General features: G+C 41.5%; 1 protein-coding gene across 10 annotated transcripts in view; it reads right to left on the reverse strand.

Moving 5' to 3' along the window:
- LOC132427229 (stimulated by retinoic acid gene 6 protein-like) overlaps positions 1-12,303 on the reverse strand; it is a 91,842-nt gene that overhangs the window by 21,617 nt on the left and 57,922 nt on the right. For all 10 annotated transcript variants that reach the window (XR_009519852.1, XR_009519850.1, XR_009519853.1 and 7 more), the window contains 5 exons: positions 11,992-12,037; positions 9,669-9,797; positions 6,998-7,068; positions 5,480-5,591; positions 2,965-3,118 (listed from right to left, as the gene is read on the reverse strand). Coding sequence is in view for 5 of the 10 variants with exons in the window: in XM_060014478.1 (XP_059870461.1) it covers positions 2,965-3,118; positions 5,480-5,591; positions 6,998-7,068; positions 9,669-9,797; positions 11,992-12,037 (512 nt within the window). In the remaining 5 variants the exon portion in view is untranslated. The remainder of the gene's footprint in view (positions 1-2,964; positions 3,119-5,479; positions 5,592-6,997; positions 7,069-9,668; positions 9,798-11,991; positions 12,038-12,303) is intronic.

Genomic DNA, 12,303 nt, shown 5'->3' on the forward strand with positions numbered 1-12,303 from the left:
GTAAGTCAGAGAAAAACAAATATAACATGATATCACTTATATGTGGAATCTAAAAAAATGATACAAATGAACTTAGTTACAAAACAGGAACAGAATCATAGACATAGAAAACAAACTTACGATTACCAAAGGTGGGGGGGAGGAAGAGGGATAAATTATGAATTTGGGATTAACAGATACACACTACTATACATAAGATACATTAAAAAAACAAGGGCCTACAGTATAGCACAGGGAATCATAGTCAATATCTTGTAATAACTTATAATGGAAAAGAATCTGGAAAATAATATATATGTGTGTGTATATATATATATATATATATATATATATATATATATATATACATATATCTGAATCACTTTGCTGTATACCTGAAACATTATAAATCAATTATACTTCAATTAAAAAAAAATACAATGCCATACCACTTCATACTTACTAGATGGCTATAATAAAAAATAAAGATATTAACAAATGTTGATGAAGGCATAGAAGCTGGACCCCTCATACATTGGTGATGGCAATACATAGTGATGAAGCTGCTTTTGAAAACGGTCTGGCAATTCCCCCAAAAGCTTAAACATAATTACCACATGATCCAGAATTCCACTCCTAAGTATATACCCAAGATATATAAAAATATATGAAAAACTTGTAGATGAATGTTCACAGCAGTATTATTCATAATAACCAAAAGTTGAAACAACCCAAATTTGCATCAACAAATACATAAATACAATACTGTATATTCATACAACAGAATAAAATTCAGCAATAAAAAAGAATGAAGCTGAGACACATGCTATGATATAGATGAACCTTATAAACATCTTGCTATGTGAAAGAAGTCAATCAAAAAAGACCACGTATTGTATGATTCTATTTATATAAGATGTCCAGAATAGGCAAATCTATAGAGCCAGAAAATAGTGGCCGGGGAGAGTTGAGAAATGGGGAGTGACTGAAAGTGGTCATGATTTCTTTTAGGGTGATGAAAATGTTCTAAATTTGACTGTGGTGATGGGTGCATAAATTTCAAAATACTAAAAGCCACTGAATGGTACACTTTAAATGAGTGAATTGTATGGTATGTGAGTTATATCTTCATAAAGCTGTTTTTAAAAAGAAGGAAAAAGAAAGCTGATTTCCATTCCTTTCAAGTTTCAGAGGTGTCTTTATCAGCATCACCAGGACTAGGCAATTGCTCTATCCCAAACCTCCACCAACACAAAGGATGTGGGTAAATCACCATAAACCTCACCCCAGGGGATGCAGGGGACACATCCTTGGAAGGAGAGGATGGAAGGAGTCTGGCCACAAGAAGAGTGAGTGCAGACTTTCTCCAGCCAGCAGCAAGAACATGACCACACACCTTTAATTTAATGCCTTTATCATCCCAAAGGTGAAGCATGTTCAGCCTAAGAGTCTCTCTTGGAAAGAGGGCAGCTGTTTAAAGCTGGAAGAGATTGAGACAGAGTGAAAATGTTATATACTGATTCTTAAAGTGTCTAAACGTGAGCAATATATCAAAGAGGAGATAAAACATGAGTGAATATGGTGATATACTCACTACAATTCACCCAGACCAAGTAACTGAGGTTAGCATTAAAAAGTTGCCCAAAACAGGGGTAGAAATGTGAATTTTCTGAAGTATGACTTAAATCAAGTATTATTAAATCAAACATTAGAATATGCTCGCTGAGTGTATAGGAAGGGACTCATCAGGCAGAACATTAAAGATGAATAGAAGTGTTCAAGGGCAACAAAAAAGTATGGTAATATGGAAGAAGCAGTACCCACCTTAGTGTAACCTTCTATGTCATGTATGTATAAGAGAATTTTCCTCAAATAATTCACAGTAGATCTATTCCCCTCTGGTTTTGATATTCTACTAGCTTGTGAGTCTTAAGTGAAAATATTATTTGCATCACCTGTTTCATGGCTTAAGGAACATATGGTAATTTACAGCCATTAAATGTCAGAGCTACAAAGGCTTTTGGAAACCATTTGGTACCCTCATCCCAGTCCCATTTTAAAGATGAGGAAACTGAGGCCAAGAGAAGGGACCTGACTTGTGCAATGACAGAGTTTATCCTGACATCTTGTCCAGGTCCTTTCTCAACAAGGAATAGTGAAGAACTTTCCTTCCTTCATGGGCAATGGACATATAATTAGAGTATGTCATTTTCAAAGAAAGCTACTATTTTAAGGTAAAGTGACTGTTATGGACAGAATGTGTGTGTCTCCCACCCCCCACAAAATTCATGTGTTGAAACCCCAATCCCCAATGTGATGGTATTTGGAAATGGAGCCTTTGGGAGGTGATTAGATCATGAGGGTGGAGCCCTCATGATGGAATTAGTGCCCTATAAGATACATGAGGGAGTTTGCTTCCTCTCCCTGCTCTCCATCCAGTATGTGAGGACACAAAGAGAGGGTGGCCTTCTGCAAGGCAGGAAACTGACCCTCCCCAGACACCAGGTCTGCTAGCACCTTCAACTTCCCAGTCTCCAGAACTGTGAGAAATAAATGTCTGTTTTTATACCACACAGTCTATGGTAATTTGTTATAGCAACCTGAACTAAGCAGAAATTAAATTTGAATGATATAAGTAAACTTTCCATATAATAATAAAGTCATGGACCACTGTTTTATCTTTTCCAAAGTGAAAAAAATATGATGATTTTAGTTGTTTCCACTGGCATCAAACAAAATAGGCTATTTGAGATTAGAAAATTATCAGGGCATGTTCAATTCAGCCCCAAACAGGTTCTAACAAAATGGCCTGTGTCCTGACCCCTTTTTCCTTTGAGTCAACCCAGGGAGGCATAGAGCAATTGTAACACAGGTAATATCAAGACCAGCAGCAATAATCATTATAGGTGTGCACCTGTCACAGGTCACAAGTCCCTCTCTGTTTCCTACACAGGCAGCAGAAACAAAGGTGGAGGATGGTTTTACCTTTGGTGACGTTAATCAGCTCTTTCACCTGCAGGAGGACTGGGGTCAGGGTACCCGTCCGGTTCATGGAGGCCACGTAGCTCTCCAATTCGCCTTCAAACACATCCAGCTCATCTCTCACATACACGAACATGCAGAACTCAATGACAATGAACTGGGGGACACAGAGCAAATGTTTCAAGGTCTCACCTGAGTCCAGCTCAGTATATGAATAACATATGGGTCTCTCTTTCGTTTTGAGGTCAAAACTCTCTGAAGTTCAAAACTCATCTGCAATAGACTCTGGACACTTGCTCTACTGAGATGAATGGGATTGTGACTTCTTTGGAGACAGGAGTCACCCCAAACTCTGTTCTTCACACAACAGCATATAAGAGTAGGCACCACAAGGGCTCAAAGAACTCTTCAAACATTAATTAAATCAGAGTGAAATAATTAAAACAGAGTGGACTTTGAATAAGGGGTGACCCTGGGGACAATTCCAAACACTTCTCACTGTTCCCCTTCTTGTATCTTGGCAATGACCAAATTGGAGGAGGTGCTATTTCCTGTATGCATGTCATGCTTGCTCCCCTCCTATCATCCTGTCATCCTGCCCTCATGCCCCCATCATCATGCCACTGCTTCTAGAGTCCCTGACGCCATTTTACTTCATCAACCAAACTGAATGTGGAGCTCAAATGCTACTATTTTCAGGCAGGTTCTCAATCCAGAGTAATTCACTATATTTCCAAAGCACTTTTACCTTTTCTTTTTCTCTAGTTAGACGGCAGTACTTCATACTGTATTTTATCTTCTTGTCTTAGACCATGGGCTACTCCCAGGCCAAGACTCTGCTGAATCAGCTCTCTTCTCTCTTCCAGGTCTTAGTATAGTGTTTGGCATAGAGTAGACAACCAATAATGATTTAATAAACACAATAACCCCTAGTGATTTACCCACTGCTGCAGAGAACTCTAGCTAGTTGTCCATTAAAATCTCTTCTCCCCTTTTTTGGGCACAGGTTGGACTACATTTGCCAGCCTCCCTTGAGTTAGATGTGGGTAAATAACAAGGTTCTTGTCAATGGAAGAAGAGTGGAAGGAATGTGTGCTGGGTCCACATAGCCTTTGAAAACCTCTCACAGGCATTTCACCACCTGCTTTCTCCTTCTGCTGACTGGATGCAGGTGGTGAGGATGCTCAGGGATGATGAAGGCACACGATGGAGAAACCAGTTATGGAACAAACACGTGGAAGACTGCTACCTCCCAAACCTCAACACTCACTCAACACTGTTAGGTGGGCAAAAATATATTCAGTGTTGTCACTGAAATTTGTGGGTTTATGTGGTACTTCATCATAACCTAATACATCCACTTAAAACTTAATCACAGGATTAGTTTATATAGGTATCATCCTAGTACATTTAAAATGAGCAGAAGACAATTTGGCCATTTTTATCCCGCCATTTGACCCTGCTTTTGACTCAGACATTTTATCTCAGATAACAATGACCACGTGAAATGCTTTGATTCTGTACTTTATTGACTTCCTGTTTTCAATTTCATAGGTTTCTGCTCTAATTTTTATTACATCTATTCTTCTGCTTACTTTGCATTTTAATTTGCTCTTTTTTGTTTGTTCGTTTCCTAAGGTAAAAGTTTAGACGATTGATTTAAGATCTTTCTTCAGGTCTAATATGTACATTCAATGCTATAAATTTCCCTCTAAGCACTGCTTTTGCTGCCTCCCACAAATTTTGATAAGTTGTGTTTTCATTTTCATCTGTTCAAAATATTTTTAATTTCCCTTGATGTTTTTCTTTGGCTCATATGTTACTTTAAAGTGTGTTGTTTTCATACCTACTACTTGCAGATTCTCCGTTATCTTTCTGTTACTGATTTTTAGTTTAATTCCACTTTGATCTGAGAGCAGACATTGTATGATTTCTATTCTTTTATATTTATTAAGATGTGTTTTATGGTCCAGGATATAGTCTATCTTGTTGAATTTTCCATTTACTCTTGAGAAGAATGTGTATTCTGCTGTTGTTGATGAAGTAGTCTTTGGATTTCCAAAATATCCAATTGATTGATGGCATCAATTACAGTTCAGATTTTCCTACCTTGGCACTGGTTGCCATGGGGTTTCTGCTCCATTCTGTGATGATCGTGTCTCTTCAGTTTTAGGGGTAAAGGTTTGCTCCATGACCTCACTGCTCTTAGGGATCTAAGAAGAGTTATTGATTCTTCAATTTGTTCAGATTTGTATTTGTTGTTAAGATGGATTGGCATCTTGCAAGCTCTTTACATGTGGAATTGGTAACTGGAAGTCTCCGTAAATAACTCGATTATATTTATTAGTAATATTCACCACATGAGTATAAGTGTCCTTGGAGTCAAAATGGTGGGGTCAAAAAATTGTACTTTTTTGATTTACAGATACTCAATTTTGACCCAGCTTTTAAAGAACAACCCCTATCCTAGACCCACCCCATTTATAAAATAATAAAGGATTTGCTTAGATCTACTTACAAGGTACAGGCAGATGAAAGCCAACACAGTGGTTCCAATCATCCTGCTTGGGAACTGAAAGTAAGGGTCCCACTCATAGATCCTGGTTTGGAACCAAGACTTTTCTCTCTCTCTGTGAATGAATAAACATCAAGAGAAGACAGGTTGTGGCTGGTAAACAAATGCCTGATTCTTCTGAAAATAATATCATCTCCTCTTCTTCACCTTAGCGTATAGTGAAGACAAAGAGCACTGGTAGATTCCACAGTTTTCATTCTCCCCTCATTCTTAAGAACAAAGACTCAGTTTTATTCAGTACAGCAATCTACCAAATTAAAGGCTATAGTTCCCAACCTCTCTTACAGCTAAGAGTGACCAAGACTAAACAAGCCAATTAGACGTGACCGGAGATGTGGTGTGGGACTTTGGGGAGGCTGGTCAGGTGGAACTGACACAGCTGGGAGGATTCCCTTTGACTTCACTCTTTTCTCCTGCCTGCCATCTGAAGGGCAGACATGGTGGCTGGCCCAGGCTGGAGCCCCAGCATCTATCTTGGGCCACAGACAGGCTTCATGATGGAAACCACTATGTTACTAGAACAGAAAGACAGACAATGGGTAAACTGCGTGGTGGGCAGTCCAGGGTTAGTATGGACTGACTGCCTCCAGAATTCTTTTACATGAGAAAGAAAGAAATTTCTCTTTTATTTGTGCCATGATTATTTTGCATTTTCTGCTATATGTAGCCAAATGTAACTCTAACCAAAGAACTAGTTTTGCCACTATGACCTTGGATTAGACATATCCCTTCTCTGGGAATATACCCTTGTGCACAGTGGCAGTGGCAGGGGTAGGGTGACTTGAATGGTCACTGAAGACCAGGTGTTCTTGCCTGGCCAAGAGCTATGTCCTCTTTTATTGGTAACAACATCTCAGTTTTTCTCTGGGAATCTACTCTTCCCCACCATCAGTCCTGGTGGTTTAAGTGAAGCTGAACCACTTCCTAGTTCCCATGGTGAACATGTGACCCTGGTTTAACAATCAGTTTACTCCAATCACCTACTCACAGTAATTGGTTCTGGGATGCCATGTGGTCCAACTTGATCCAATGAAACACATTCATGGGAATTTTGTTTGAATTATTTGAAAGAAAACATTCTTTTCTCTATGAGCTTAAGACAGGAGGGTATAAGCTTAGAGATTCTGAGGGCCACCACGGGGAGGAAGCCTACCTAACTAAGAGTTTAACATAGGTAAAAGCAGAGCTGAGAGATGAGGGAAAGAGACCTAGTTCTGATTATATCAGTCAAACCCCTGGATCCATCTGTGTCTGAAAACTGGCGACCTCTAGGCTCTTTAATTATGTAAGGCCATAACTTTCCTGTTTCTCTTTAATCCCATTTGAGTCGAGTTTCTGTTATTAGCAAACAAGCGTCCTAAAACAGCGCTCTTCCAGTCATCTCCAGGTCTCTGACACGGTCAGGGCTCATCAATATTGGTGCAAACGCCGAGGGGCGTGAACAAATATAACTGTGCTTACTGCAGGGGGCACTTCCTCAGGAGCTGTTTGACATGCTCTGCCTGGTGAACTTCCAGGAAAGGCTTTTCTTCCTGTGAGAAAAGAGAGAGGTTGATGTTTTGGCTCACAAAGTCCTGTTAGGGCTTTGGTCTCTTTGAGGGGCTATTTCCCTAGAGGCCAGGATTTTCGGTAAAACTTGCCATTCCCAGACACCCGTCATTTATTGAAGAGACTATACAGTCCCGTCTCCTGTTTCCCAAGCACTTCTTTCATGAAATGCCAGAGGCCTGACCTTCCTTGACTCTTCTGCTTACTGCTTTACACCAGCCTTTGTTTTGTGAAGTCGATTTTTCCCTTTGAGATTTGGTGATTTCTCATCATAGTTCAAAACACTGTTCCAGAAATGAAACACCCAAAATCCCAGTGTTTTTATTTTTTATGAAAAGGAATTTCTCTTGCTCATTTCTTATTTTGAAATGAACTTTAATAGTATGTTTGGAAATGTTTTCTCCAAGTGTAATGAGCTTTCCACAGTAGTCATCTGTTTTACAATATATTGAATATGTAACTTTTACACACTGTGAGACGAAATCTTATATATTGCAGATGTTGCGCAGAGTAAAATAGACCTGGTTATAATTCTGACTCGTAAGTGACATCAGCGAGCTGGAGGAACAGGAGGTTCCAGTTCCCATATGCCCTCAGATACTCCAACTTTGACAACCACCCACAGGTGAGAGTACCTTTGTGGGGGCCCAAGTATCTACCTTGGAGGTTACAGCACGCTAGTTAAGCAAAACCTCCAAGAATAGATGCATGAAAGAGAACAAGGAGAACAGTTTCATTTTACCAACATCACTCCTCCTCCAAAGTAGTATAGCTCAGGGCATAGAGAGAAGGCCCTCTTAGCTTGTAATTTCTCCTATGAGGGAAAATAAAAGTGAAGTGAGAGCCCACCTTCCCCAGTCTTGGGGGACACTGCCCAACAGATCCATTCCTGTCTCACACCACCCAGAACACTGAGGGGATCAGCATGGCGGAATAGTCTGGGGAAAGCTAAGAGCAGGGAAATGGGGCAGGGGGTCAATGGGGTGGGGGAGTCCTTCTAGAGTCCTCGAAGGAACAGAGAAAGAGAAAAGGGCAGAAAGCTATATAAAGAAATAATGGGGGGACTTCCCTGGTAGTCCAGTGGTGAAGAATCCACCTTCCAATGCAGGGAATGTGGGTTCGATCCCTGGTCGGGGAACTAAGATCCCACATGTTGCGGCGCAACTAAGCCCACATGCCACAACTATTGAGCTTGCACGCCTCAATGAGAGAGCCCACATGCCACAAGCTACAGAGCCCACATGCTCTGGAGCCCATGCGCCACAACTACTGAGCCCATGTGTCCTGGAGCCTGCACACCACAACTAGAGAGAGAAAACATGCATGTCACAACTAGAGAGACGCCTGCATGCCGCAACTAGAGAGAAACCCAAGCAGACCACACACCATAATGAAAAGATCCTGCATGCCTCAACAGAGATCCCGTGTGCTGCAGACCTGACGCAGCCAAAAAAAATAAATAAGGAAAACAAATAAAATAAATAAGTATTTTTTTAAAAAAGAAATAATGGGGACTTCCCTTGTGGTCCAGTGGCTAAGGCTCTGCACTCCCAATGCAAGGGGCCTGGGTTCCATCCCTGGTCAGGGAACTAGAACCCACATGCCGCAACTAACAGTTCACATGCCACAACTAAAGATTCTGCATGAGACAAAGTGGACTTTAAGTCAAAAACTATCACAAGAGACAAAGAAGGTCATTATATAATGATAAAGAGGTCAGTTCATCAAAATGATATAAAAATTGTAAACACATATACATACCTAATATCAGAGCACCTAAATATATAAAATAAATATTAACAGAACTGAAGGAAGAAATAAACAGCAACATGATAATAGTAGAGGACTTCAACACCACACTTTCAACAATGGATAGATAATCCGGTCAGAAAATCAATAAGGAAACAGCTGACTAGAACAACACTATAGACCAAATGGACCAAATGGACATTTATAGAACATTCCATATAACAGCAGCAGAATACATATTCTTCTCAAGAACATTTTCCAGGATAGAGCATATGTTTGGCCACAAAACAAGTCTTAAACGTAAGAAGATTGAAATCATATCAGACATAATTTCTGACCACAAAAAGCTAGATGTTGATAACAGGAGGAAAACTGGAAAATTCACAAACGATACACTCCTGAACAACCAATGGGTCAAAGAAAAAATCAAAAGGGAAATCAGAAATATCTTGAAGCAAATGAAAATAGAAATACAACATACAGAAATTTATGGGATACAGGAAAAGCAGTTCAGTTCTAAGAGGGCAGTGTATAGCAGTAAATGCCTATATTAAGAAAAAAAGAAAGATCTCATGCAAACAACCTAACTCTTTACTTTGAGGAACTAGAAAAAGAAGCACAATAGGTAAGAGAGAGCCTCAAGAACCAAATTCTCTGGGTTCCAGGTCTGGCTCTGCTATAGACTTGCTATGTGAGCTTGGGCAATGCAACTGACACCTCTGGGTCCAAGTTTCCTAATACAGAGTGGGAGAAGTAATAATAGTACCTACCTCACAAGGCTGTTGGGAAAACTTAACCTGTCAGGACACACACGGTGTTTTTACTTAGTACTCACCGTCTGGAGCTCCCAGCCCAGGTGGACCCTCAGAGACTTGACAAACATGTACAGGAAGCGGCCCAGAAGGAAGGCCAGGCAGAGCAGCGAGGGCCAGTAGAACACAACAGTCTCATACTTCCCCACAAACTGCAACAGAAGCAGACCATGGGGCGTGGGCTCTAGGTAGGGAAGGGCTAGGCCACTGGTGAGGCTGTGCACAGGAACCTGCCTGCCCCAGCCTGCTCCCACCAGGGCCCACCCTCTCAGAGCTTGGAGGTCAGCAGCCAATCCCCGCTCCCCCAGCCCCATATCATCAGAACAAGCAGTGGACTTGGAGTCCAGCAGCCCTGGACTTGAGTCTTAGCACCCCTATTTAATTTTATACAAAGGGCTTTCATGGCTTTTTTCTCATTAGGTATTAAATATTACTTTTGGAAAATACTCACAAGAGAGAGGAGGGTGAAAGAGAGAGAGAAGAGGGGAGAGAGAGAAGAGGAAGGGGGAGGGGGTGGGTGAGAGGGAGAAGGAGAAGAAGAAAAGGAAGGAAGGAAGGAAGGAAGGAAGGAGGGAGGGAGGGAGGGAGGGAGCGGGGGAAGGAGGAAGGAGGGAGGGAGAGCCCATAAGTGTCATCATTTTGGGAGCAACACAAGCTCCCAAGAGTAACAGGTCTCTCAAGATGGTGCTCATAGTTTTTCTATTTTTAGCTTCATTTTGATAAACAATTTTTTTCACTGTTTTAAGACAAATCATATTGTTATGTATCTTCCACAATTTACTGGTTAGTTCATTTTTTTTTATGTTTCCAGAGTATTTCTCCCTAAGGAGAAATCAGAGTTTTGATGTAGTGATGTTAGACTGGGGGACGGACGCATTCTGAGACGTGCGGGCCCGTGTCTTCATCCTCGTCTCCAGCATATGCTTATATGTGAGACATAACCACCATCAGTATTTCAGTGTCTTTCATCTTTATCTATACCCATATAGCTATATATATTATAAGTAGAGATAGTACCAAATATGTAGGTCTGTATATAGCATAATCACTTCTCCACACGGTTACAAATTATTTGTGAACATTATTTTTAATGCTGCATAATAGTGCATTATTTATATGAACCAAACTTTATCTAAACTTTCCCCTAATATTTGACATTTGAGACCCTTTCTAATGTCTCATTTTTATAAATAAAGTTTTCATAAATACATTTGAAAACATGAGGACGAATTTTCATTAATTCCTTAGTCTGGATTTCAGTCCCATGATCTTTAATTAGTAAGTCATGTTAGCCCCTGCACCTTGCTTTCCTACCAGTGAACTGGGAATGGCACTAACACACTGTCTGCAAAGTGTCCTGAGGATTCTCCGGTTAGTGATTGGAACTGAGCCTAGAACAACGCCTGGCACGTAGCAGTTCATGGTGTTAGTGATTCTGAGCATAGAAGTGAGACCCTGCCAATTAACCATGAATATTTCAAATTTCCAAAGAACCTCTGGAAGACTGAAAGCTCTCCAAGACTCCAAAGAAAATACCTGTGATCCTGAACCTCAGGTACTGTGAGCAGTGGGAAGGAGGGCTTCTTTTGCGGCAGAGTTGTGCCGGAATGCCCTCAATCCCAGTGCAGAGATGCAGAGGGAAGGCCCAGACTACCAGCCTCATTTTCTAGCCCAGCTCCCCCCAGACTCTCTTTATCACACCCTTTAATCCTCCATAGTTACTGATGCCCAGGAAAGGCTTTGGCAAGGCTCCTGTGGGCTCCTGGCCCAGGTGGCTTCTTCGTACTCCCCTCACACACCTGGTAACCCTTCTAGATGCAGTGTGACACCCCTCTTTCATCTTGCTCCTTTTCCTGGGGTACAGGGCTAAACAGATGAACCAGCTTCCTCTAATTCTGAGAAAGACGATGCATGGCAAAGTGATAAGGGATTCATCTAGTTCGAGTCTCCCATTTTATAGACAGAGAAACTGAGGCTACATGAAGGAATGGAAAGAAACGAGCTTGAGAGTCAGCCAGACCTCGTCTCAACTCCCAAATCTGCTGCTTCTCAAGAGTTACATAATATACTTGTGCCTCAGTTTCCTCATCTGTAAACAGGTTTGCTAAGAGCTTCCCTCCCTTGAGGGGCCGCTATGAGCATCAACTGAGAGAACATCTCCTGTGAATGACACCTGATGAACACAAGATGCTCTACAAATGGAAGCATCATGAATGGCTCCAACTCCCCTTTTGTCCACATGAGGAAGCTGAGGCCCAGAGTGGCAAAGCCTTGTCCCAGGTCACACAGTGAGTTGGCCATGGTGATAGGACTGAATACCCTAAACACAGCTCAGCAGGGACTCACCTGCCCATGGGGACACTGTGTGATGTGAAGGGTGGTGACAGCAAACCTGCAAGACAGAAACCAGGGTTGGGGTCCTGGGGTCCTTCCCAGCACAGCCCCTGTGAACACAGCTCAGATACCACCTGCCTGGAGTTACCTCCCCTCTGAATCCTTCTTGGGAGGACTGGTCCCCAGTACATCCCACCCAGATCAGGCATACAGCTTGTGCCTAGGTACATGCACACTGAATTCATTTAACACATCCTCACTGAGGACATAATCCTGGGATCCACGACGGCAGAGCAGGAAGACACTGAGAGGTCTCCTACTTTC

Source organism: Delphinus delphis, chromosome 6 (assembly GCF_949987515.2).
Source record: "Delphinus delphis chromosome 6, mDelDel1.2, whole genome shotgun sequence".
NCBI lineage: Eukaryota > Metazoa > Chordata > Mammalia > Artiodactyla > Delphinidae > Delphinus > Delphinus delphis.